Source organism: Bos indicus x Bos taurus, chromosome 18, assembly GCF_003369695.1.
Source record: "Bos indicus x Bos taurus breed Angus x Brahman F1 hybrid chromosome 18, Bos_hybrid_MaternalHap_v2.0, whole genome shotgun sequence".
NCBI classification, from domain to species: Eukaryota; Metazoa; Chordata; class Mammalia; order Artiodactyla; family Bovidae; genus Bos; species Bos indicus x Bos taurus.
The window spans coordinates 13,103,238-13,131,237 of NC_040093.1; the positions used below are offsets into that span (position 1 = coordinate 13,103,238).

Sequence of the window (28,000 nt, forward strand, 5' to 3'; positions counted from 1 at the left end):
CTCCAGCGCCGCGGGGCTACGTGGCCTCAGGGCCCGGGGACAGGAGGCCACCCCCAAAGCCGGCCTCACGGTACTGGTTGGGGAACATGTTGCTGCCCACGAGGCTGGCAGTGCCTCCGTCCCCGGGGCCCGGGGCCTGGTACGAGTCCAGCGTGAGCGGCTCGGGGCCGGGAGGCTCCCCGACCGCAGCCCCTGCACCGCCGTTGCCCGCGACAGCGCTGGTGAGTGGTGGCGCTGGGGGCAACATGTCCAGCATGGTCAAGAGCGTGGGGGCAGCGGGGTCGTAGGGAAAGCTGTCGTCCAGGAGGTCCGGCCCGCCGGGGGGTTCCAGGCTGGGGAGGGATACGGTGCCCGGGTAGAAGTCTGTGTCGGGTAGCAGCACTGACGGCGGGAGGTACGGTCCTGCAGGGATGAGAAGAAAGAAGGAAGCATGGTGGGCTTTTAGGGTCGACCTCCCGCCAGCTCAAATGCCGGGTCTGTGGCTAAATACTTTATCATGTGGCCTCCTATAACGCCAGGGAGAACTCTGAGTAGGGACTATCACCATCCTCTTTTTTTTATTTACAATAATTTTTTTTGAGGTATAGTTGATCAGGTGTACAACATAGTGATTCACAATTTTTTAAGGTTATACTCCACTTATGTGTGTGTGCTCAATCGTTCAGTCGTGTCTGACTCTTGAAGACCCCATGGACTGTAGCCCACCAGGTTCCTCTGTCCATGGGATTCTCCAGGCAAGAATACTACAGTGAGTTGCCATTCCCTTCTCCAGGGGATCTTCCCAACCCAGGGACTGAACCCAGGTCTCTTGCATTGCAGGTAGATTCTTTACCATCCAGGCCACCAGGGAAGCCCATACTCTGCTTATAGTTGTTATAAAATATTAGCTATATTCCCTGTGCTGTATTCCCTGTCCTTGTTGCTGATTTATTTATACATGGTAATTTGTACCTTTTAATCCCCATCCCTATATTTCCCCTCCCCCTCCCTTTCCCACTGATAACCGCTAGTTTGTTCTCTATATCTGTCAGTATTTCTTTTTTGTTATATTCACTTCTGTTTATGACTCCACGTATACGTTATCATACAGCATTTGTTTTTCTCTGTCACTAAGCATAATACTCTCCAAGTCCATCCATGTTGTTGCAAATTACAGGGTTTTTTTTATGACTGAGTAGTAATATTTTGTGAGGAGGGCATGGCAACCTACTCCAGTAATCTTGCCTAGAGAATCCCATGGACAGAGGAGCCTGGCAGGCTGCAGTCCATAGGGTCGTATACAGATAGACACGACTGAAGCGACTAAGCAGCAGCAGTAATCCATTGTGTATATATACACCACATCTTCTTTATCCATTCATTTATTGAAGGACACTTAGGTTACTTCCATTTCTTGGCTATTGTAAACAGTGGCACTATAAACATTGGGGTACATGTCTCTTTTCAAATTAGTGTTTTCGTTTTATTTGTTTGTTTTGGATATACACTCAGGAGTGGAATTGCTGGGTCATATGGTATTTGCAAATGATATGACCAATACAGGGTTAATGTCCAAAATAAAAACAGCTCATATGATATTAAATAAATACCCCAACTAAAAAAATGAGCAGAACTGAATAGACATTTTTCTAAGGAAGACACGCAGTTGGCCAACAGTCACGTGAAAAGATGCTCAACATGGTTAATCATCAGAGAAATGCAAATAAAAACCACAATGAAGTTTCACCTCACACCTGTCAGAATGTCTGTCATCAAAAAGACATAAATAACAAATGCTGGTGAGGATACAGAGAAAAGAGAACCCTCATACATTGTTGGTGGGAGGGTAAATTGGTGGGGAAAACACTTTGGAAGTTCCTCAATAAACTAAGAATCATTCTTATTTAATAAGCAAACAGGCAAAATAACTTGCAGTTCACAGGTGAGTTGTGGAACCAGGGTTGAAACCGTGGTCCTATAATGCTAGTGAGTTTTCCTCAAGAATGAGGAAGAAAAGGATGCTCCAAAGCCCCCCAACGTATAAAGACAACACAAAAGGTGAAATCACACCATGGGAGACCCAAGGAGAAATATCAAGTCCCAAAATTGTAAGGTAAAATGCTAAGTGTCATTGTGGAAGTCTTTTTGAGACAAGACAAACCTCACCAGCAAAGACTGACTACACTTATTTTAGAAGGAGTCACAGTGCTGCTGGAACTCTATTTCCCAGTTTCCCTGGTAGCTTGATGTGGACATGTGACCAAGTGCTGCTGGCTGAAATGTGGGCATGATGGATGGAGCTGCAACAGCCATTCTGCACCATGAGGTGGAAACTATGAGCTGAAAATAGCAGGAGCTTGGGTCTCTGATGATCATGCAGCCACCAAAGCATCTGTGGACCACCCACCCCTGGACTGTGTTTGTGTGAGAGGAGAAATAATGTCCTATCCTACTGAAGTTCCTGTTATTTGGGATTTTGCTGTGAATGCAGTTAAACATGATCATAACAAATGCAGGTGGCATTCCTGGTTTCCGGCAAGTTCCTAACATCTCCTGGGCACCAAAGCCTATACTAAATAACTGTGCATTGTGACCTCACTAAATTCTGGAAGGAACCCCAAGAAGGAAGATCTCCATCTGCAAGTTAAGTAAACTGAGGCCCAAAGAGGTTGCACAGGGACTTCCCAGTGCAGTGGTTAAGAATCCACCTTCCAGTTCAGGGGACGCAGGTTTGATTCCTGGTTCAGGAACTAAGATCTCACATGCCTCGGGGCAACTAAGCCCATGCACCACAAATACGTTTCTAGACCCCCCCACACCACAGCTAGAGAGAAGACCTTGTACTTCAACAAACAGCCCACATGACCCACAGAAAGATCCCACATGCTGCAACTAAGACCTGATGCAGCCCTAAATAAATATTTTTTTTTTTAAAGATCACACAGTGGCTTAATTGTGGCCTTGAATTCAAACCCAGTCTGATTGCAGAGGCTAGGTTCTTAACCATTCCACTCTAGTGCCAGGGCAGCTTTGCCAAAGGAATAAGAGAGGAGAACTTTGGATACTGGGAAATTGGGGTGATGGAGCAGGTGAAAGAATTACTAAGTGGCTAATGATGAGAGACTTCAGGGATTCAGGGTCGAAGGTTGATGAAATGGACTAGGACTGGGGATTTCTAGGGGCAGAGGTGTTGGTAGACAACAGATGACACTTGAAACCTTCAGGTGAGATTGGCTGAGATTGACAACTCCAGCAGACTCTGGCTGGGAGCTGGGCTCCTGGGGTAGCTGGGGTGCTGGGGACAGCGTTCTTAGAGCTAGCGGCCAGCGAGTGGGGAGGCTTTGGATAGCAGCCTAGCTCTGGGGGTCACTAAGGGTTGGACACGACTGAGCAACTTCCCTTTCACTTTTCACTTTCATGCATTGGAGAAGGGAGTGGCAACGCACTCCAGTGTTCTTGCCTGGAGAATCCCAGGGATGGGGGAGCCTGGTGGGCTGCCGTCTATGGGGTCACACAGAGTCGGACACGACTGAAGTGACTTAGCAGCAGCAGCAGCAGCTCTGACACCACCTCCAATTTATCCATCCTCTACTCCCTACTACTGGTGTCACATGTATCATCATTAGTCTAAACCTGTGCCCACGGGTGGTGGTCCAGTGGCTAAGACTCCATGCTCCCAATGCAGAGGCCCTGGGTTTGATCCCTGGTCAGGGAAATAGATCCCACATGCCGCAACTGAGAGTTCGCATGCCGCAACTCAAGACCCCACGTGCCACAGAGAAGATCGACGATTCCACATGCTGCAACTAAGACCTATTGCAGCCTAATTAAATGATTACAATTTTAAATACATTAACAAGTAAATTAACTTTTGCCCAGGTGTAACTCCCCGCTCCACCACGGACTGGCTGTGTGACCTTGGGCAAGAGATGTCACCTCTCTGGGCCTCAAGTTTTTCACCAGTAAAATGGGACTGGGGCATGGGAGGAGATGACAGCACCCACCCCCACCCCCCAGAGGGACTGCACAGATTAAGTGAACACACACAAAGCAGTTATGCTGAGAGTGTCTGTAAAAATAAATACAGTAACATTTAAAAGGCCAATGAGGTATGTATGTGGTGATACTTTTCAGAGGCGCCCTGAAGCTCTGAGAGGTAGAGCAACTTGATAAAGGTCACACAGCATGTAAATGGCCAAGTGGAGATCAGAGTCTCTGGACTGTGTCCAGAACCACTGTTCTTTCTACTTTATGTTGCTGGTTAAGTGGTGAGGCACTGGCCATGTAGGAGCTCTTGGGGGGCCTGAAGAGGCTAGAAAAGTGTGGCTGCAACCCCCCCAACCCCACCCCCACTTAGCCCACCTCAAGGGCAGGCACTTGCACTGAACCAACACCCACCTGAGCCATGGCTGGGCAGGAATTGATCCAGGAAGACTGGTTTTTTCCTCCGTCGTTTGCTCTCAATGCCATGGGGATCTGAAGAAAGGCAAAGATGAGGACCCCTGGATCCCACCAGCCCCTCCTCCCCAACCTGGGGGGGTGGGCAGGGTGATGGGGTCAGTCAACCCCTCCCAGGGACCTGGAGAGGGACATCAAAAGGGGCAGAGAGGACACACCAGAGCTATTCAACTCCCCAAGGACGTCAGGCAGCCCCCGTTTCCGCTTCTTGTCCACGCCATAGCTGTCTGTTCAGGAGATACCAGAGGCATACAAAATAACACGTGAAAAATAAGAATTAACTATAGAAACCATTTGGGAAGTTGTTGAGCTGTTCTGGCTTTTTCCCAACCAATGTATATAGATGTCCATATCTTAGAATAAAACCCAAATTACTTCTAACCCCACTGGAACATCCCAGGCATAATTCTGCCCCAGGGCCTTTGCACTTGCTGTTCCAGCTACTTAAAACACTCTTCTTCAACTCTTATCACTTCCCTGGAAAACTGCTTAGTCACCCTCCTGTCCTCAGGTCAGCTGCCCCCTCTTCCAGGAAACCCTCCCTGAACTCTAAGCCTGGGTCAGTTGCCCTACTCTGCAAGACAAATTCTATAAGCAATTCCATCCCAGCCCTGCCCACTCTGGCTGTCACTGTATGGGAATAGATCTGTTCCCCGCCCCATCCGCCCACCCTTATAGAACGATGGGCCTCATAGCACAGGGCTGGGGCTATCTCTGGTACCACTACATTCCCAGCAGAGGGCCAGGCATAAGCAGCTGTGCTGAGAGGAGAAATTATTAAATAATCCCAAAATGTCACGAGATGGGTACTGTTACTATTTCCATTTTGCACAGGAGGAGTCTGAGACTAGGAAAAGCCAAGGTCACACAAACCAGTAAGCAGACAGGGATTTGAACCCCAGTCTGTGCAACTCGGAGCCTGCATTCTACTTCTGCGTCTTCCCCTTTCCCCTTTGGGGCACCCCAAGCAAGGCCAAGGACCTGGTCTCTGGGGCAGTGGGTCACCCTGGGTTGTTGTGGTTACCATGGTCCCGAGGCAGGTAGGTGAAGGGCAGAGGCTCACTGCAGACCCCATCAGTAAGCCGCTGCAGAAAGACGTTCACTGTCACAGGTTCAACGATCTCCAGGTCCTCGTAGGGTGGTGTCTTGAACACAATGGCGATCTGGCGGTGCACATCGGCCTGGGAGAAGTCAGCCCGGCCTTCCCAGGAGGCTCTGCTGAACACCACCGATATATCCTCTGGCAGGAAAGTGGGGGCATCAGCTGAGCCAAGACACTTGGTCCACCAGAGACCCAACTTACTCAGCCTCCCCCAAAATCAACACAAGTATTTCCAAGAATAAAACTAATTATATGTGCATGCATGCTAAGTCACTTCAGTTGTGTCTGATTCCTATGGATGGTAGCACACCAGGCTCCTCTGTCCATGGGATTCTCCAGGCAAGAATACTGGAGTGGGTTGCCATTGCCTCCTCCAGGGGATCTTTCCAACCCAGGGATCGAACCCGCATCTCCTGTGTCACCTGTATTAGCAGATGGGTTCTTTAGCACTAGCGCTACCTGGGAAGCCCATATATGAGTATATATATCGAGGCTTTATATGTGTTGGACACACACAGATTACCTCTAAGACATACAACAGTTTTAGGGAGCCCATGATACTGAGGAGAAAGCAAAGGCACCAGGAGATTAAGCCACTTGTCCAAGGTCACATGGTCAACAAGTGGTGCAGCCAAGATGGGAATCCAGGCAAGCAAGAGCTCTTCAGCACTAGCTCCTAGGACTCAAGGAAGTTACTGGTATTTCTGGGCCCAGTGTCATCACCCTAAAGGGAGAAAGTCATAGCACTCACCTCATAGGAGTTTTTAGAAGGATTAAATGAGTCAGTCCAATAAAAGGGCTTAGAAGAGGACTTAATAGGTGATCAATCCTTGTTAAGTATGATGGCTTTTATAAGCATTATGTAAAATATTAGCTCCAGGAACTCAGAAAATCCTCAGTAAATGCTACCTCTTTGTGATGTACCTCTTAGGTATTTGGGATCCCATCTCATCCTAATACCAGCTCATTTTAGGGGCTGAGGAAACCAGCTCAGGGTATTGAAGTCACCTGGCCAAAATCAGCCAGTGAGTCAATGATGGAATAGAACTCAAATCTACCTTGAATCATTCACTCGAGGCAGTATTAGTTTTTCTGCCCTAACCCCAATTCCCAGGCTCCTAAGAATCTCCTTGGCCTTCCTCAGATCTCAGTTCAAATACCACCTCCTCCAGGAAGCCTTCCCAGATGCCTAGACCATGTCTGGTCTTCCTGTTGTTCAGTCTCAGTACTGTGTTTTCTTCCCTATCAGCATTACGCACATTTATAATTTATATTTCTTTCCCTACCTCTCATTGAACTGAGAGCCCTGTGAGGGCAGAGTCTGGACGTGTCTCGGTCACTGCTATGTCCCAGCACTGCCTAGCACAGAGGCCAGCATAGAGGAGCCAACCAATGGATAAGAATCCACCTGCCAATGCAGGGGGACATGAGTTCGATCCCTGGTCTGGGAAGACCCCCACATGCTGCGGAGCAACCAAGTCCGTGCGCCACAACTGCTGAGCCCATGCCCTAGAGCCTGCATGGCGCAACTACTGAGCCCACGCGCTCCAACTGCTGAAGCATGTGCGCACCTCCGCAACAAGAGAAGCCGCTGCAGTGAGAAGCCTGCGCATCACAAGGAAGAGTAGCGCCTGCGCACCTCCGCAACGAGAGAAGCCGCCGCAATGAGAAGCCTGCGCATCATCAGGAAGAGTAGCCCCTGCTCGCCACAACTAGAGAGAGCCCACGCAACGCGACAAGGACCCAGCGCAGCCAAAAATGAATACATAATAAAATTTTTTAAAACCCAGTTTGAGAAAGGGGTTTTGCATTTGAATGGATGTGACTCAAGTGGAAACCTCCTCCATTTTCTCCATCTGGAGCCCTGACCCAACTCTCATAAAGCATTTATTTATACAACTCCACGATTTTAATACCAGAGTAGTTCCCCAAAGTTCCTGATGCCAAGGTCTGCCCAGCACTCAATGCTGGCTAGTATAAACAGGCCTCCTCTGTTCATGAATGAGTGAACAGAGTGTGTGGGTGGGTGAGTCAGTGAGTGAGTGAATCAATGGGCAATATCTGAAACCAGAGCACTGGACCCTTCTGCTAGGCTCCCCTGGTTAACCAGCTACTCCTCACCGTCTCAGTCTCTGCAAGCTGGCAGACCCCACTCTGCCCGCTCACTGCCCCAGACCCCTCACCTTTCTGCACCTTGTCGCACAGTAGGTAGAGTTCCTCGCCACCCGTGCACGGCCCACTCTCCTTGTTGATTCGGCAAATTCGTAGCTCCGACGTGTTTGTAGACTCTGGGAAAGAGGAGAGGAAGACACACAAAGGAAAGAAAAAAAAATAATTTAGTCATCAAATCCTTACCAGGAACCCCATGGGTGCCCACTCAGGATGTGGAGAGGTGGGAAATGGACAAGCCAGGGTATCTGATATTTTTGGAACCTGTGCTGCAGGTGGAAAAAAAGAAGATGCCCAGGGTGGAGGGGTTAATGAACATCCACGAGTCCTCCGCACTGAGGTCTAGTGAGCTCCCATCTCTGTCTTGGGGATTGGATAGGTGAAAGCCCACTGGTAGCTAAGTGAAGACCACGTGCCCTAGACCTGGCCAATCAAAGCATCACCTCCTCCTGGCCACAGCTGATTGGTCAGAGAGCAGAATGTGAGTAAAACTAGGCCAATGAGAGACAGCCCTGGGACTTTGAGCAAAAATATTGGGTAAGAGGACTTCCCTGGTGGTACAGGGGATAAGAATCTGCCTGCTGATGCAGCGGACACAGGTTCGATTCCTAGTATGGGAAGATTCCACATGCCACGGAGCAACTAAGCCTGAGCTCTAGAGCCTTTGAGCCGCTACTACTAAGCCCACTGCCACACCTACTGAAGCCCAAGTGCCTAGAGCCCACGCACCTCAATAAAGAGTAGCCCCCACTCACCGCAATTAGAGAAAGCCTGCATGCAGAAAAAAAAAAAAAAGAAAGAAAGAAATTGGGTAAAAGAATCTCTCTTTAGGAGCAGGAGAAAAGTTCCAGGCTGGTAGGACATAAGACTAGAGCTTTGTATAGTTATTTTGCCCCTGCCTGGGAGGGCCCTGCTAAGAGTGACTCTAACATGAAGGAAGCATGGAGAGATGCAAAGAAATAAATCCCTAATGACATCTCTGAGAGCCTGGATACACCCAAACCTGAAGCATTGTATTACCTCTGGATATTTTTAGTTAATGGAACAAACATTTTTTTTTTTTTCCTTATGTGAATTGGGATTCTATCTTTTGCATCCATAAAAGCCTGGATTGAATTAATATTCCCTGCCCATTTTGATGCTTGTGGCAGTCACTGTAAGTGGGCTAAAATCTAACAGCCATTCCTAATCTTCTCTTCTACGCCTGTACTCCTCAATAGAGGATGAAAAATCTAAATACATGCTTTCTCAGACTACTTTGCAACTAAAGGTGGTCATGGAGCCAAGTTCTGGCCAATGAGACATAAGCAGATGCCTATCAGGGTGATTCTTAGAAATGTATTATTTTCTGTAAAAGAGAGAGATTATTATTTATGCTGCCTCTTCCCAAGGACTGTGTCATATAGTTGTACTGATTGTGCTTTCTACAACACCAGAAGGCCCCGTTTCCATAGGCTACTTAGTAAACGCTGACCTCTACAGGGTGACACCACATACCATCTTGAATATAGACATGATGTCTGGAGCTGTGGCAGCCAGCTTATGACCATGAGGGAACGCCCACGAGAATCACAGAGCTACTGAACCAGCACCCCGATGTAGCTGAGCAGCTTAATCAACAGGAACATAGTTAATAACTGAGCAAAAAAAAAAAAAATTCCCTGTTTGTTCACCCATTGTGTGTGGGGCTTTCCAGTACTTGCGGCCAAAGACAATCCTAACAGAACATCACCCTTGACTCACTCTTGTCGTAGACGGGCTCAGAGAGCACAGGGTCCATCCGGCGCATCTGTCCTTGCTGATCCCTGTATGAGGCCTGGAAGCAAATCCTCACAACATTCATGTCCACCTCCTGATGGTTCTTCAGGGACCCAGCTGTGGGGGAGATATGGGAAGGCTGACTGTGGGTGGTGGAGACCCTAGTAAGGGGATGGGGGACAAGGAAGGGATGGGGCTGGGGCAATGGTGGATACTGGAAAAGGCGAGGGGACGGGGTGGCAGAGGGGTGAGGAGTTTGGGAGGATGGGACGCTGAGCTAGGCACAGGGACTCACCGTTGTAGGGGTCAATGCCCAGCTGAATCTTCCGCTCGATGGCAGCCTCGATCTCCTTCTTCCTCACACACTGGATGCCCAGGTTGTTAAAGCTGAGTGGGGGAAGGGGTGATGGGAGGCACTCCTGAGAGGGCAGGTGTCACCCTGACCCACAAGACGGCTCTGGCAGATGCTGCTGTGGGGCTCACACCCTCAGAGGCCGAAGCCGCCTCAGGCCCAGGGTTCCCAGCACTGGGAGGGGACTGGGGCTCAAACCCTTAGGGGTATGGAGGATTCCTGAGAGAACTTGGGAGCACACCTTATCTTTATCACATGAAAGTATCAGTTAACCTCATTTATAAGAAGAAAACTGCCAATTAAACTCAAATGTGATATCAATTAAAAAAAAAAACTCTCCAAAACAGCAGAGATCAAAACGCTGGATAATACCCTCTGTAGGTGATGTTGTAGAGCATCAGGCACTCTCACTCATTGCTGGAGGGACTGTAAATCACCCAAGTGATCACGTACTGGAAAACAACATGGCAGTTTTCATTCATTCCACCAAGATTTCCTGAGCACCTACTGTGTGCCAGGAACTGTGCTAGGCACAGGGAACAGAGGGATACATCAGGGAACAAAAGAGATAAAATCTCTGCTCTCACAGAATTTACATGTTCATTAAGTTTATAAATCGCTAAAAGTATAAATGCACAGATGTGGGGCCAACAATTTCATTTCTAGGAATCTATCCTAGAGAAGGGTATATTTGAAACCGTTCATGAATAATAGTAACAGAGCAACAAGAGATTGGAATGAGTGTCCATTAATAAGAACACATTCGATTAATTGTTAACATCCATGCATTGGAATACTATGCAGCCAGTAAAAAGGATAGGACAGTTCTAAATAGGAATTATCTCTCTGATGTATTAAAACATAAAAACAAGGTGCAACTGTCTCTACCATTCATAAGGGAATGACAAATATCTATATATATTTGTCATATATATTGTTGTCATTGTATATATGTCAATGTATATATATATACATTGTCATATATATACGCCTATATATACATATAGGCATAGCAGCTCTTTAGTTGCCTCCAAGAAGGGGCACTGGTGACTAGGGGACCAAAGATGGAAGGAAATTCACTTTTCACTGCACACCCTTTCTGAACCTTTTACTTTTTTAAATTGAAAACATATAAATTATAAAGTGAAAGAAAGAATGGGCCCTGCAGTTAAGTCAGGTCTGGAGTCAAATCCCAGCTCTGCCACTGGCTATCTGGGCCCCTTTACTTCTCTGAGCCTCGGTTTTCTCCTCTACAAAGTGGGGATAAATATAATGCATGTGAATGTGCATGCAGCAGGATTCCAGGCCTAAATGAGACCCTCCACTGTTCCCAGACCTTGGTTTCCCCATCTAGGCAATGCAGTGGGGAGAGTCTGGATAAGCTGCCCCAGCCCTAAGGTTTTCTGGGGTGATCCTCAGCCCCTCAAAATCTCCATGACCAAGCATAAGGGGTCAGGGGTCAGGTACCTGTGCCGAGGGCTGACATGAGGCCGGAGCCGCACCCTGCAGACGCCGTCCGTGCAGTCTTTCCCCACGAGGCTGTGGGGATGAACTCGGTGAGGCCAGTCCTTCCACACCAGGCAGGCGGTCACCTCCACCTCCCGCAGCCCTCCACAGTCCCGGAGCTGCAGGAAGACGGTGCTCTTGAGGTCCCATCGCAGACACCTGCACCCATCCAAGCCTCCTCTGGTACCTTCTCTCCCCCTCAACGATGGAAGTGTGTTGGTTGAAGACCTCTTTTAGATCCTAAACCCAAAGCTTCCAACCCGGGGACCTCATAACATGAGAGCTGACCCACAGATGCACTGTCTTTGGCCACTCGTCTTAAAAAAAATGGATGCACACAAGGTCTCCAAGTGTGGTCCACAGATAGCTAATTAATAGTGGGCAGACCTGGTAGACACCACCTTAACCAGGCGATCAAGGTCAGCATCACCAGTAAGGGGCCAACAGAGCACAGGCATCCTCTGTTGGGATGAATCAGGAGCTGGAATCAAGATTGCCAGGAGAAATATCAACAACCTCAGACACACAGATGGTACCACTCTCATGTCAGAAAGTGAAGAGGAACTAAAGAGCCTCTTAATGAGGGTGAAAGAGGAGAGTGAAAAAACTGGTTTAAAACTCAACATTCCAAAAACGAAGATCATGGCACCCAGTTCTATCACTTCATGGCAAATAGAAGGGGAAAAAGTTGGAAACAGTGACAGATTTTTATTGTCTTAGACTCCAAAATCACTGTGGATGGTGACTGTAGCCTCGAAATTAAAAGATGCTTGCTCTTTGGGAGGAAAGCTATGATGCACCTAGACAGTGTATTAAAAAGCAAAGACATCACTTTGCTGACAAAGGTCCATCTAGTCAAAGCTATGTTTCCAGTAGTCATGTATGGATGTGAGAGTTGGACCATAAAGAAGGCTCTGTGCAACCCCAGAATCTAATCATGAGGAAATGTCAAACAAGCCCTAACTGCAGGTCATCCATTCAGACATATCTATGTCATGAAAGACAATAAAAAGATGAGTGAGGACTTCCCTGGTGGGCCAGTGACTAAGACTCTGTGCTCCTAATACAGGGGCTTGGGTTTGATCCCTGGTTGGGGAACTAAATCCCACACACCACAACTAAAACCCAGAGCAGCAAAAAAGAAAAAAAAAAGATAGGTGTCATATTTGAACAAAAAGAACAAAAAATGTATTTTGATCTGCTGGTAGTTAAATAACATATACATATGTCAAAATTCTTAGAGCTACACACTTAATATTTGATCAAATACAACTCAATTTCCAAAAAAATAGAGGCGAGAGACTCCAGAGACAACCAAATGCAACATAGGACCCTAGACTGAGGAGGGAGAAATCATTATAAAACACATTTTGAGGGACTTCCCTGTGGTTAAGAATCCACCCGCCCATGCAGGGATCATGGGTTCTATCCCTGGTCCAGGAAGATCCTACATGCCTGGAGCAACTAAGCCCGAAGCAGCTAAGCACCACAACTACTGAGCCAGTGCTCTAGAGCCAGTGAGCTGCAGCTACTGAGCTGGTGCATCACAGCTGCTGAAGCCCTCAAGCCTAGAACCAGTGCTCCACCAGAAAAGAAGCTGCCAAATGGAGAAGCCAGAGCACCACAACGAAGAGAAGCCCCCACTCAGCACAAATAGAGAAAGCCCGTGCAGAACAAAGACCCAGCATGGCCAAAAGTCAATCAAGCAACAGATCTTAAAAAAAATATGGGGGGGAACAATTTGTAAATTCCAGCATGGACTGGATATTAGATGATATTATGCAATATTACTGACTCTTTTCTAGGGGGATAGTAATCAGTGTCGCAGCCATGCAGGAGCTTATTTTTAGAAGATGCCCCCTGAAGTATCTACAGGTGAAATAACATGATATTTACAACTCATCTGTAAATGGGTCTGCAAAAGAAGCAACGTGCATATCTGTGTGTGTGTGAGCACTATGCATGTGTACGTATGTTTGTGTGCATGGAAAGAGGGTCAGATATAGCAAATTGAGGTCTACTGGTGAATACAGGTGAAGTGTGCACAGGTGGTTGTTGTACTATTTTTTTACTTTTTCTGGAGATTGCAATTGTTTTCATTCTAAATTCATCAAAATGTGTACAATAAGTGTATAGTTTTTGTATATCAGTTATACTTCAAAGAAAGAAACAAACAAGAAACCTAGAAAAAAGATTTAAAAGATTTTTTTTTTCAAAATAAAAAGTTGGGGCGGGGTAGGGGAGGGAAGGACTGAGAGTGTGGGATTAGAAGATGCCAACTATTATATGTAGGATGGATAAACAACAGGGTCCTACTGGATAACACAGGGAACTATATTCAATAGAAAAGAATATATGTATAAATATATACATATGTATATATAACTAAATCACTGATATACAGCAGAAATTAACACGATATTGTAAATCAACTATAATTCAATAAAATGAAAATTTTTTTTTAAAGTTGGGGAAGGGACTTCCCTGATATTCAGTGGTTAAGACTGCGCTTTCACTGCAGAGGGCACAGGTTTGATCCCTGGTCAGGGAACTTAGGTCCTGACCACTGTGTAGCACAGCCAAAAAAAAAAGAAGTTGGGGAAAATTTGGAGCCTACATTTAAAAGGTGTGAGACATCATGTTATTCCAGATTTCCAGGTTCTCCTTTTTAAAAAGGAAGTTATGACAACTGGGGCTGGAATTCTACTCAGCAGCTACATGGAGCAGCAGACAGGTACCAGCCCTGTGAGGCAGGGCCCAGACCCACTTGGTTTTCCTGGGTCACTCGCAGGGCTCTGCTGGTATCACAGAACCTCTAAAAAGTGTGATCTGAACATGTAAAGTGAAAAGTGAAAGTTGAAAGTTGCTCAGTCGTGTCCAGCTCTTTGGGACCCCATGGACTATACAGTCCATGGAATTCTCCAGGCCAGAATACTGGAGTGGGTAGCCTTTCCCTTCTCCAGGGGATCTTCCCAACCCAGGGATCGAACGCAGCTCTCCTGCATTGCAGGCGGATTCTTTACCAGCTGAGCCACCAGGGAAAGTGAACAGGTAAAGCTGGTGCCTATAAACTACAATGAACAGGTGTGTCTCAGTGGACGAGTACTGCCCTCTAGGGGGGGTGTTTTGATACTGGTGACAATTTTGGTGATTGAGACACAGCAGGCAGTACACAGGGCCAGAGATGCTACCCAGCCTGTGATACCAGGACAGACCCACACAAATCCTATAAGACTTCTGAATATCCTGCCAGCATTCACATTGATGACAAGCCTGTTTGAAAAAGTCAGAAGCCAGAACCTCCTTCCGTTTTACATATATAGCATTTTTTTCCCAGGTGCCACAATGCAGGAGATCCCTGGGTCAGGTAAACTCCTGGAATAGGAAATGCAACCCGCTCCAGTATTCTTGCCGGAAAATTCCATGGACAGAGGAGACTGGTGGGCGGCAGTCCATGGGGTCGCAAAGAGTTGGACACGACTGAGCGACTGAGCGCACACGCACACATTTTTTCCCATAACTTCCAAATACACTGAAGTGTCAAAAACTGCAATGGCTATGTTAATTGAGAGAGGACCGAATTTCATTTAGACTGAGAATTATTCATCACTTTGGTAGCTTTTTCTTCCCTCGCTATGCAGCTTGTGGGCTCTTAGTTCTTTGACCAGCGATTGAACTGGTGCCCCTGCAGTGGAAGCATGCAGTCTTAACCACTGGACCATCAAGGAAGTGAGTCACTACCAGTTATGGGCTAAACTGCACACTTCCAAAATTCGTATGTTGAAGCCCTAGCCCCAGGGACACAGACCCTGTAAGTGCTGTGCTTAGTCGTGTCTGACTGTTTTGTGACCCCATGGACTGTAGCGCGCCAGGCTCCTCCATTCATGGGATTTCCCCCCAGCAAGACTATTGGAGTGGGTTGCCACTTTCTCCTCCAGGGGATCTTCCTGACCCAGGGATTGAACCCAAGTCTCTTGCATCTCCTGCACTGGCAGGTGGATTCTTTACCACTAGCACCACCTGCGAAGCCTTATAGCCTTTGCTACTGCTAAGTCACTTCAGTTGTGTCCGACTCTGTGCAACCCCATAGACGGTAGCCCACCAGGCTCCCCTGTCTCTGGGATTCTCCAGGCAAGAACACTGGAGTGGGTTGCCATTTCCTTCTCCAATGCATGAAAGGGAAAAGTGAAAGTGAAAGTGAAGTCGTGTCCAACTCTTAGAGACCCCATGGACTGCAGCCTACCAGGCTCCTCTGCCCATGGGATTTTCCAGGCAAGCCTTTAGAGAGGTGAGTAAATTAATCAGCCCTTAGGGGGGGGACTACCCTGATTTCTCAGACGATAAAGAATCTGCCTGCAATTCAGGAGACCTAAGTTGGATCCCTGGGTTGGGAAGATCCCCTGGAGGAGGGAATGGCTAGCCCACTCCAGTATTCTTGCCTGGAAAATCCCACAGACAGAGGAGCCCGACGGGCTACAGTCCACAGAGTCGCAAAGACACAACTGAGTGACTGACACTTTCACTTTCACTTAGGGTGAGGACTAATCCAACCTGCCTCTTGGCCTTCTGTTCTGAAGTGAAAGTTGCTCAGTTGTCTCTGACTCTTTGCAACCCTGTGGACTGTAGCCCGCCTCTGCAGGGCTCCTCTGTTCATGGAATTCTCTAGGCAAGAATACTGGAGTGGGTTGCCATTCTCTAAGAAGAGGTAATCAACCCTGAATATTCATTGGAAGGACTGATGCTGAAGCTGAAACTCCAATACTTTGGCCACCTGATGCAAAGAACTGACTCATTGGAAAAGACCCTGATGCTGGGAAAGATTGAAGGCAGGAGGAGAAGGGGACGACAGAAGATGAGATGGTTGGATGACATCACTGACTCAATGGACATGAGTTTGAGCAAACTCCAGAAGACGGTAAAGGACAAGGAAGCCTGGCATGCTGCAGTCCATGGGGTCGCAAACAGTCAGACACAACTGAGTGACTGAACAAGAAGAGGTAATTTGGATACACAAAGAGACACCAGTGTGGACAAAAAGGAGAGATCAAGTGAGGAAAGAGAGAAGGCGGCCATCTACAAGCCTAGGAGAGAGGCCTCAGAGGAAACCAACCCTGCTAATAGCTCAGTTTTGGCCTTCCAGCCTCCAGAATCATGAGAAAATAAATTCCTGTGGTTCAAGGCACCCAGTCTGTGGGATTTTGAGGGTAACCAGAGCTGAGTAATAAACCACCTTAGCCATGAGATCTGATTCAGCGTCAGATATTAGGACAAACTGCCACCCCACGTGCCAGGATGTCAGACTCTAAGAGGACCACGGCCTCACCACTGGGGTATTCCCGCCAAAATTAATAACCTGATTTAACCTGGAAACAGCCAATACATCCAGAATGTGGGACATACTACAAAACACCTTCCCTGGTGGTCCAGTGGCTAAGATTCCGCACTTCCCAATGCAGGGGGCCCAGGTTCGACCCCTGGTCAGGGAACTAGATCCCACGTGCTGCAACTAAAAATCCACGTGCCATAACTTAAAAAATCCCTCATGAGGCAACTAAAGAGCCTGCACACCGCAGTGAAGATCGAAGATTCCTCGGGCCACAACTAAGCTGTCACGTAGCCAAATAAACAACAACAAAAAATGACACCTTTTCTGTCCTCCATAAACATCCCCGTCCCGAAATGCAAAGGCAGCCTGAGAAACAAACCCAGTCACACCGAAGATGGCTGTCTTTGTTTCTTGAGGATTCTGGAGGCTGGAAGTCCAAGATCAAGGTGCCAGCACCTTGGCTGGGTTCTGGTGAGGGCCTCTTTTGGGCGCAGGCTCTGTCACCGTGTCCTCAGATGGGGGAAGGCTGAGGGCGTTCTCTGGGACCTCATCTGTAAGGGCACTGATCTCAAAGGCCTCGCCTCCTACCACCATCACCTGAGAGTTTCGTGTGCTCAGTCATGTGTGACTCTTTGGGACCCCACGGACTGCAGCCCGCCAGGCTCCTCTGTCCATGGCATTTTCCCAGGCAACAATACTGGAGTGGGTTGCCATTTCCTACTCCAACTTTTGGAGTCAGGGTTTGAATGTATGAATTGAGAGGGTACACAAACATTTAGACCTGACGACTAAAGGCAGGACTGGACTAGACTGGATATTAAACAAGTGGACCAAAGGGAAAAACTATAAACGATATCTGGGGTCAGTGGGATCAGTAGACTATGGACTTAACCTTAGAAGATATTGTTGCACGAATATTACATTTCTAGTATGTGATAAGAGTGTTGTCATTATACAGGTCCTACCTTGCAAAGAACAAGTCATGGCTTTTGAGAGATACAGGCAGAAACATTTTGAGTGAAGTACCATACCTCCAACTCACTTTCAAATTGCCCTCTATAAATGTCTATATAAAGAGAGAGGCAAGGGTGGGGTGAGAGGGAGGCTCAAGAGGGAGGGGATATATATATATATATATATATATAATTATGACTGATTCACACTGTTGTACAGCAAAAACCAACATAACATTATAAAGCAATTATCCTCCAATTAAATAAAGAGAGAGGCATTGAGGGAGAAGAGACGGAAACATCTCACAGGAGGAAGCTGGCACCAGCACAGGGATCAGAACAGGCATCCCTGAGGTGGGCTGAGGCCGCACAGGTAAATGGGGGTGACTGACTATGCCAAAGCCTTTGACTGTGTGAGTCACAACAAACCGTGGGAAATTCTGAAAGAGATGGGAATACCAGACCACCTGACCTGCCTCCTGAGAAATCTGTATGCAGGTCAAGAAGCAACAGTTAGAACTGGACATGGAACAACAGACTGGTTCCAAATCAGGAAAGGAGTATGTCAAGGCTGTATATTGTCACCCTGCTTACTTAATTTATATGCAGAGTACAGCATGAGAACTGCTGGACTAGATGAAACACAAGCTGGAATTAAGATTGCTGGGAGAAATATCAATAACCTCAGATATGCAGATGACACCACCCTTATGGCAGAAAGTGAAGAACTAAAGAGTCTCTTGATCAAAGTGAAAGATGAGAGTGGAAAAGTTGCCTTAAAACTCAACATTCAGAAAACTAAGATCATGGTACCTGGTCCCATCACTTCATGGCAAATAGATGGGGAAACAGTGGAAACAGTGAGAGACTCTTTTTTTGGACTCCTAAATCACTGCAGATGGGGACTGTAGCCATGAAATTAAAAGACACCTGCTCCTTGGAAGGAAAGTTATGACCAACCTAGACAGCATATTAAAAAGCGGAGACGTTACTTTCCCAACAAAGGTCCGTCTAGTCAAAGCTATGGGTTTTCTAGTAGTCATGTATGGATGTGAGAATTGGACTCTAAAGAATGCTTTTGAACTGTGGTGTTGGAGAAGACTCTTGAGAGTCCCTTGGACAGCAAGGAGATCCAACCAGTCCACCCTAAAGGAAATCAATCCTGAATATTCATTGGAACGACTGATGCTGAAGCTGAAACTCCAATACTTTGGCCACCTAACGTGAAGAACTGACTCATTGGAAAAGACCCTGATGCTTGGAAAGATTGAAGGTTGGAGGAGAAGGGGATGACAGAAGATGAGATGGTTGGATGGCATCACCAACTCAATGGACATGAGTTTGAGTAAACTCCATGAGTTAGTGATGGACAGGGAGGCCTGGCATGTTGCAGTCCCTGGGGTCGCAAAGAGTCGGACATGACTGAGCGACTGGACTGAACTGAACTGAACTTAAGGCTGCATGTGGAAAGCACTTCAGGCAGGAGGAACAGCAGTAGCAAAGGCCTGATGGCCGGATGGTGGGGAGTGAGGGGGCTGGGTGCGAGTGGGCAGCAGAAGCTGGACCAGGAAAGGTCTTAGAGGGACTTCCCTGGTGGTCCAGTGACTAAGATTCCACGCTCCCAATGCAGGAGGCCTGGGTTCCATCCCTGGTCAAGGAACTAGATCCGACATACCACAACTAAGATGGAAGATCCCACATGCTGCAACTAAGACCCAGCACAGTTAAATAAATAAATAAATCTTTTTTAAAAAAAAGAAATAAGCAAAGGTCTTAAAGGATCTTGGGCCTCCTCCTGAGGGCACTCTGGAGACAAAGGAGGATTCTAAGCAGGGGAGAGGAGCAGATGTGTAATTTACCAGCACCTCTCTGGCTGCCTTAGTGAAACGGGGAGGGAAATCTGGAGGGGACTGAGAACTGGTCACCAGGGAGGAAGCTGGAGGTCAGGGAGCAGCTGGGCCTGGATTCAGCCCTAGTGGGATGGTGAGGACACAATTCAGGGTCCACAGACACTTGGGCAAAGATCCAGAAATACAAGAAGGCTCCGTATTGGAGAGGCATGAGGCACCAGGCCTCTCAGACATCACTGGGAGAGACAGTCATGGGTGCAATCCCCGAGGAGGGCAACTTGGCAACGGCTGTCAAATTGCCTTTGATGGGCCATCCTGCTTCCAGAAGTTTGGGGATTTTACTTTACTTTTTTTTTTTGCCATGCCACACAGTTTGCAGAATCCTAGTTCCCCAACGAGGGATTGAGCCTTGGGCCCTCAGGTAGGAAAGCACAAAGCCCTAACCCCTGGACCACCAGAGAAGTCCCTGTTACCACGTTTTGTAGAGAAGGCACAGAGGGACTGAGCAACCTGCCCGAGGCAGCACAGCTGGCAGATGGTGCAAGCAGGATTCGAACTCAAGCACTCTGATTCTTACCGTGAACCAAGAGGCTACACTGCCTTTACAGCAATGATTTTGATCAATGCTGTCATATTGCCAGGAAGAAGGTCTTTCTTTGAAAACTCTTTAAATTGAATGCCAAGTAACAGTGGTATCTGGAGAAGGAAATGGCAACCCACTCCAGTATTCTTGCCTGGAGAATTCCATGGACAGAGGAGCCTGGCGGGCTACAGTCCATGGCATTGCAGAGTTGGACATGACTGAGCATGACTAACACACACACACACACACACAACAGTGGTATCATCCACCCCAGCAGTAGCAACAACAACAATAACCACCATAGGGACTTCTTCCTTGGCGCAGTGGATAAGAATCTGCCTGCCAGTGCAGGGGACAGGAGTTCAATCTCTGGTCCGGAAAGATCCCACATGCTGTGGAGCAACTGAGTCTGAGGGCCTAGAACCCCTGCTCCACAACAAGAGAGGCCACCGCAATGAGAAGCCCGCACCCCAGCTAGAGAGTAGCCCCCACGCTCGGCAACTAGGGAAAGCCCACAGCAAGGAAGACACAGGGCAGCCAAAAATAAATAAATAGATGAAATTTAAAAAACAATCATCATCATCATAAAAATGCACAAATAAAGAAATTCGCGCATGTGACTCCTGGGGGCAAGAGAATCGCAGTCCCCACCCCACTCCCCCGCCTCCCCCCACTCCCGGTGCCCATCCCCCTCTGCCTACCTCGATGGCGGGCAGCGTCTTGCTGGCTTCCGTGCTGCTCTCTCCGAGGATGCTGCCGGCCGAGCGGCCCTCGCACTCATAGCGGAAGCGCATGCCGCGCTGCTTGGGCTGCTCGGTGATGACCAGGTGTGGCCGCGGCCCGGCGCCTGCGGCCGGGGGCACCAGCCGGCCCAGGGTGCAGCCCCAGGGCGGCGGCGTGGCAGGGGGCGGAGGCGCCGCGGGGCCCAGGGTGACGGTGCTCAGGGAGGCCGCCCCACGAGATACCAGGCGTGGCAGCCCCTCGGGGCCGGGCTGCGCCCCCTCCAAGCCGAAGCCATTCTCCTTGATGTACTCGTCGATGATCTCTGCGGGAGAAGCCAAAACTGGGGGTGACGCTGATTGTTAAAAGAAAAGGCTTGTTTAATCCCCTGACTTTTGCCACCCTCTCCATTTCCCGTCCATTCGTTTCTTCAAGACAGATTTCTTGTGGGTTTCACACACACAGAGTAGGGGCTTCAGCTCTGAATACACAAAAAAGCCCCTGCCTTCCTTCTTGCAAATAGACCCCCAGCATGCCCAGTTCTTAAGGCCCTGGGGGTCGGCCTGGTTTCTCCTTTTCCTGCACCCTCATGTCCACTCGCCTCCGAAACGGCTCCTGCACCCATGCCTCCATCACCTCTCATCTGGATCAAGGTAAGACCAAGTCACAGGCACCCCTGCCTCCATCTTGCCCCATTTAATAACAACAATAACAGCCACTCTGCCGAAGCTTCATCTCAGAAAGGAGCATCACCATCCAGCGATCAAGCTGGAAGGATGCCATGTTTGTCAGTGGCTCAGGATCCCATATCCACTAGGTCCAATCCGTGAACTTTTCCTGCGCGCGTGTGTGTGTATGCTAAGTCGTCAGTCACGTCTGACTCTTTGCGACCGTAGCCCACCAGGCTCCTCTGTCCATGGGATTTCCTAGGCAAGAATATTGGCGTGGGTTGCCATTTTCTCCTCCAGGGGATCTTCCTGACCCAGGGATCGAACCCGCATCTCTTGCATCTCCTGCATTGGCAGGATTCTTTACCACTTAGCACCACCTGGAACTCTCTCTCCTGCCTCTCCCTTGAATATACATGTATAATCCCACCACTTCTCCCACCCCCACTGCCTCCTCCCTGGGCCGCCCTCCATCCTTTTCCATCTGATCACGGCTCCTGGTCCCCACCTCCCCTCTTCCAGTGTATCCACCACACACAGCCAGAGGGATCTGATATCAGACCCTGTCCTCGTGTGCACAGAAACCTCTAGTGGCTCCCATCTCCCTACGAGTCAGTCAACAGCTTCCCCATATAAAACTCCCCCCAGACTCCATTCATCTCAGGAAAACAAGACAAAACCCACACCCCTGGCCTTAGCCACAGAATCCTGGCTGTCCTGGGCCTCTTGCCTCCCACGGCCCCCTCTCACCACATTCTGGTCTCTTTTGTGTTGCACCTACCAAGCCCGGCCCTCTTCGGGGTGTTGTACTGGTTCCTCCATCTGCCCGGTCCCCCTATTTGAACCATGCTGGCTCCTTCTCGTCCTTCCAATCTCAGTTCACCTCTTCAGAAAGGCCTGATCTAACATATTTTCCCCAGGCCCCTTCCTGTTTATTTCCTTCAGAAGCCTTAGCCTGATCTAACATCATTTTGTTCTTTATTCCTTTTCCTTTGGTCTCTGCCACTAGAGTATAAGCTCCAAGAGGGCAAAGGCTTCGGTTTGGGGCCGAATCCACAGCACGTGCTCCATATAATGCACTCAAGGAATGAACAAAAGTTGTAGTAATAGTAACTAATATTAAAGGCAGCTGGCATATGCTGAATTTTCACAAGTGCTGCTAAGTACCCTGGGAGCACATGACTGTTAAAATCCCCCAGCAGTCCCAGAAGTCACACTGTGACCTCTCTGCCAACAAGGAAAGCCAAGATCCCCCTCTGTGAGCACTTGGGACTCTTAAGCCTCCCCACCCAGACCACCCTGTGATACTTACCCAGTTCATCTGTGGAAGGAAGAGAAAGAGAAAGGTAAGAAAGGTGAGGTCCAGAAAGTGGTCAAGACTTTCATGTTTTAAGACAGACCCCCCCAACCCCCTCCCCTCCTGGAACCCTTCCCTCTTCCTCCATCCTGAGAAATCCTGGGATATTAAGCCCCAACCCCCATCTCTCACTCCTGGCTTCCTAGGGTTAGGCTACCCTCAAATGCCTCCCCTCAAAACATTTAGACCAGGGATTATGAAACATTGTTGAAAATCTGATGAAAAGCCAAGGGTTTTATCACCAGGGGAAAAAAAAAAGGGACACCTAAGATTCTAAACAAGGGAAATCCCTAGAGGTTTGGTCATTAGAACTCTGTGCTTTCACTGTCAAGGGTCCAGGTTCGATCCCTGGTTGGGGAATTAAGATCTCACAAGTTCTACAGCTCAGCAAAAAAAAAAAAAGATTCTGAACAAAATGTGAGGGTGTACCCCTCCCTAAAGCCCACCCGAGACCCCAAGATATCACTTGCTGGTGTCTGAAGCTCCAGGGAGGCTGATCCTCCACCCTCAAGCAACCACCTGCTCTGCATCCCATGCTGGTCCCCCAGTGGTGCCCACCCGGGATCCAGGATTCACCCCTACTTCCTAAGGAGGGAATAACAGCAATGCTGAGGAAGCCCCTTATCACCTCCTCAGGAAAGCTCAGCCCTGGAAGGGACCATGGCGGATCGAAACCAACCTCCCACCATTCCACAGACGTAGAACAACAGGAGTCCTGAGGGAGCAAGCAAGCCTGGAGGGTCACACAGCCAGGGAGGGTGGGCGGGGTCCAGGTGCCCCATCCACGGTGGCCTGCGCTGGCGACTGGCGGCTGGATTATTGCCGAGCTGCTCAGCTGCCAGATCTGTCCTCCTCCTCCACTCTCTGGGAGTGGCTCCTGGCAGCCAGACCTTTGCTCCTTGGAAAGCAAGCAGTCTTCCTACACTTCTTATCTCATGTGATCTGTGAAGTCAGCAAGGTGAGGAAGACACCCCTACTTGGTAGATCGGGACACTGAGTCTGGGAGAGAGGAGGGGACATACTGTCACTCAGTGGCAGGGCCAACGTCAAGTCACTTCAACTTGGAAACACCTTCTCAGGCGTCCGTGCTGGATAACCTGGGGCTCCAAAGATGACTTAGCCTGTGTCTGAGCCCTCAAGGAGATCCCAGGCTGCGAGGGGAAACTGAGGCCCGGGCAAATTTGACTGAAGCTCTGGAGTGCTTCTGTTCAAATCCTGGCTCTATTCCTTGCTATGTGCTAATGTGGCCTTGAGCCCATTACTTAACTTTTTGTTGTTGTTGTTTAGAATTTGGGATGTTTTAGTTGAGGCATGTGAACTCTTAGTTGTGGCATGTAGGATCTAGTTCCCTGACCAGGGGTGGAACCCCGACCCCCTGCATTGGGAGTGCAGAGTCTTAGCCACTGACCACCAGCGAAGTGAAAGTCACTCAGTCGTGTCCAACTCTTTGTGACCCCATGGACTGTCCATGGAATTCTCTAGGCCAGAATACTGGAGTGGGTAGCCTTTTCCTTCTCCAGGGGAAGTCCCTTAACCTCTTCTTGTGCCTTGGTTTCTTCATCTATAAAATGGGACATAATAATAATGCCCCTCTTGTGGGCCTGTTGTGAAAATTAAATGAGCTGATACGCAGGAAGCACTGAGAACTGCCATGATAGTAGGTGATACAGAAATGCTGGCTAGTGTTGGGTAAGGCGTCAGAGACATTATTTTATGAATTTGGGGAAATTGCTTCTGCTCTCTAGGCCTCAGTTTGTCTGTCTATAAAATGGGGAGGTTGGAAGACATCATATCAGAATATCAGGTGTGGAGTCACACAAATGTCAGTTTGAATCCCAGCTGTCACTTGCTGGCTGTGTTGCCTTGGGCAAATCGCCTAACTTCTCTTGAGCCTCCTTCTCTATAAAACGAGCTCTGATGTATCTCAGGCATTAGCATGAGGATTTAGAAGCACACTGGGAAATTGCTTAGTATAGAGTCTGAACACTTCAGGCCCTTCATAAAGCTTAGTTATTAGTTGTTTTTTTTTAATTATTATTATCTAAAATCCTCTTTCAGTCAGGAAATGTTAGGGATTTCTCCTTATTCAGCGTCTGCTCAAATACCAACCTACCCCCACCAACCTCCTACACAAACTTGCCACCATTCAGGTGGCACTGAAGCACACTTGAGCAGCTGTCTTTCTCACCACTTGCCTCAGGGGCCTTTGCACAGGCTAGTCTCTGCCAGAATGCCCTTCCTTCAGTTCTTTGTATGCCTCCTCCACTTTCAGGTCCCCATTCAAATGTCTCCTCCTAGATAGGTCTTCCCTGACTCCTTTATCCAAAGTAACCCCCAGAACCCCCACTCCAGTCACCCATAGTTAGGTGCCTTGGTTTTATCATTTTCATGACACTCGTTAGGATTTGGCATGACCTTATATTACAGTGATTCGTATCAGCTGTAGACTGTGAGCACCAGAGAGGAGGAAACACGTCTGCCCCTCCCCACTATACCCAGGGCTCAGTATGTGTCTGGTCCATCAAAATGAGGGAAAATTTCCCTCCATCTCAGTTCTCCCATCCCCACCTTGCTATTTAGGTGTCACTGATCCCAAGATTTGTTTATAGCCTTTATCACATTTTACAATCCTACAGTTAATTCATTGTGTACCTAGCTGCCTCCACGGAGCACTATGAGGGCACAGCCAGGGTTGTCTCAGTTACTGCTGAGTCCTCAGCACTGCCTAGCACAGGGCCAGGTAAGGAATAGGCACTCAATATTTATTGAATGGATTATGGCAAAAATTACTCTTAATTGAAACCAAAGATCTAGGTCTTGGGTCAGAAAAATCTCAGCCTTGTTCCTTCCCAGAAGCAGTGCTTGGGAGGACCTGTTTCCAGTGCAGCTCCCACCTTTCAGAGTCTCCCACTCAGAGATCTGTTAGAGAATCCACAGGCCCTCCTCCACAGCCATGCCAGCACTTCTGGGGTCCATCCCAAGATTCTACCTCCAGAGAGAGGTTCAGACCCAGCCCTCAGGGGCCACGGATTCAATTCCTGACCTGCAAATTCCAGCACACTTATGAGAAAGGATGTCATCCTTTGGCCATGGTTCTGTATTTCCTTGGTCAGCGCTGTATATTGATTGGGTGCTTTTTTTTTTTTTGCTGAATGACACGTGGGATCTTAGTTGCTCAACCAAGGATCGAACCCATGCCCCCTGCAGTGGAAGTGTGGAGTCTCAACCACTGTACCACCAGGGAAGTCCCATGAATTTTGGATGGCACCAAATGGAGGGGCAGTATAGACTAGTGGTTCTGAGTATCTCTTGAGAACTTGCTAGAAATGCACATTTCCAGAGCTCATCCTGGACCCACTGAATCAGAAATTCTGGAGGTGGAGCCCAAAGATTTGTTTTTAACAGCTCTCTGCTGCTGCTGCCGCCAAGTCGCTTCAACTCTCTGGGTGATCCTTAAATGTGTGCCAGATATTGCTTTAATATTGTCATTGTTTTAATACTGGTACTGTTTAGCTGTTATCAGCTCATTGACTCATCTTGGTCCCTCTAAAAGGGAGGCATTCATATTATGCCCATTTTACAGATGAGAAAAACTGAGGCCCAGAGAGGGGAAATGACTTGCAGACAGACATTCACACAGTGAAGGGGTGGTGGCACCAGTATATAATTATTACCTTCTGCACTATGATAGTTAATCTCTAAAGAGGACTCTTCGAAAGCGAGTAAGTGGTTATACTTGCCCAGCTCCTTATCACCTGGGAGGTAGGGGCATCTGGGGACCCCCATCTCAACGGGCAGGGAGGGACACAGGCTGAGGAAAGCTGAGGTGGACCTCTGCAAAACCCCCCAGACAGAGGCGTGCACAATGCCACCTCCATAGGATTCCCTCTGCCCCGTCCTGAGAGTGCAGACGGGCAGCAACTGTGGAGGGCTGCTCACCCGTGGTCCTGGAAACGGCGAGAGAGAGCGAGGAGAGATCAGCGGACCCTGCAGGGAAGGAAGCATGTTCAGGAGGTGATGAAGATGCGGCGGGAAAACCAGGGAATCTTCCAAGCTCCACCCCGTTCCTCTTCTGGCACCGCCTCTTTGGGTCAGGCCCCTCACTCTTGGCTTGCCTGGTCTGGCCTTACTTACTTCCTTAACTCGTGGACAGGTTCTCTACTTTCTCTCAGTCACCCTACCCTTCGTCACACTCAGACCCTGCTCCTTCTCTCCGTTAAAAAGGCTGAGAAGGGCCTGAAGGAGCCCTTATGAACCTCAGTTAGAAAAGCCCCAACCCCCTCCCTTATTTCAGGGTCAGACCCTACCCTTCACTTTTCCAGTTGTCAAGCCAGTCTTCTCCCTCTCAGACCCTGCCACTTCTCTCCTGAGGCAAGCCCCACCTCCTCTTTCTTCTCTGAGTCAGACCCCGCCCTCTTTTTTTCAGAACAGGCCCTCCCCCTTCGCTCTCTGCCAGAGTCAGGCCCCGCCCCTTCTCCCTATCCGAGTCTGTCCCCGCCCCCTATCACCGTAAGCCCCGCCTCTTACTCTGAGTAGGCGAGAGCTTGCTTCCTTCTTTGCGTTAGGCCCCGCCCCCCTCATCGCACTAATCTAAGACCCCGCCCCCTACTGGGAGCCAGGCCCCTCCTTTTTCTCCCTCTCTGCGTCTGGCCACGCCCAATCCCTCAGGAACGGCTTCCGCTCCTCCTTCTCGGAGTCAGGCCCCGCCCCTCCCCTCTGTCGTCGGGTCCCGCCCCCTTCTTTGCCTCAGGGTCAGGCCCCGCCCCCTTCTCACTCTATAGTGGGACGCCTCTCTCTTACCTTGGACCGGACCCGGTCACCATCCTCTGCCTCCTTCCTTCCCTTTGATATAGTGTCCCCAAGCCCTCACACTCTCCCCGCAGAACCCCTGGACTCCTGTAGGAACTCCCAGACTACTCCGGGACCCCCAGAACTCCCGCGTCTCCAGTCCCACCCCAGACTCCTCTCCTGATCCCTGGCCCCGCTTACCCAAGGGCCCGAGCTCCGGCGCAGCGGACGATCTGGCGACGCGGCGACTCGGCATGGCCCAACCAGTAGGGACTGACGGCCCGGAGGCCAGCCCAGACCAAAACACACACACGCGGGCGGGCAGAGCGGCCAGGTGGCACGGTCTGGCGGACGATCGCGGGTCGGGAGAGCGGCGCAGGGGCTGGGGCCTCAGGCCGGGCTGGACGCGCGGCGCCCGGGGCTGCGGGGGG

At 49.0% G+C, this 28,000-nt stretch overlaps 1 protein-coding gene across 1 annotated transcript; it reads right to left on the reverse strand.

Moving 5' to 3' along the window:
- Positions 1–16: 16 nt before the first annotated feature.
- On the reverse strand, positions 17–28,000 carry RELB (RELB proto-oncogene, NF-kB subunit). The gene is made up of 12 exons (XM_027515504.1): positions 27,771–28,000; positions 26,721–26,768; positions 22,737–22,745; positions 20,738–21,081; positions 11,286–11,443; positions 9,762–9,853; positions 9,452–9,583; positions 7,723–7,827; positions 5,462–5,677; positions 4,596–4,664; positions 4,378–4,455; positions 17–402 (listed from the first exon to the last, which is right to left on the reverse strand). The coding sequence occupies exons 1-12, from the start codon at positions 27,823–27,825 to the stop codon at positions 17–19; spliced, it is 1,692 nt and encodes a 563-aa protein (XP_027371305.1). The 5' UTR covers positions 27,826–28,000.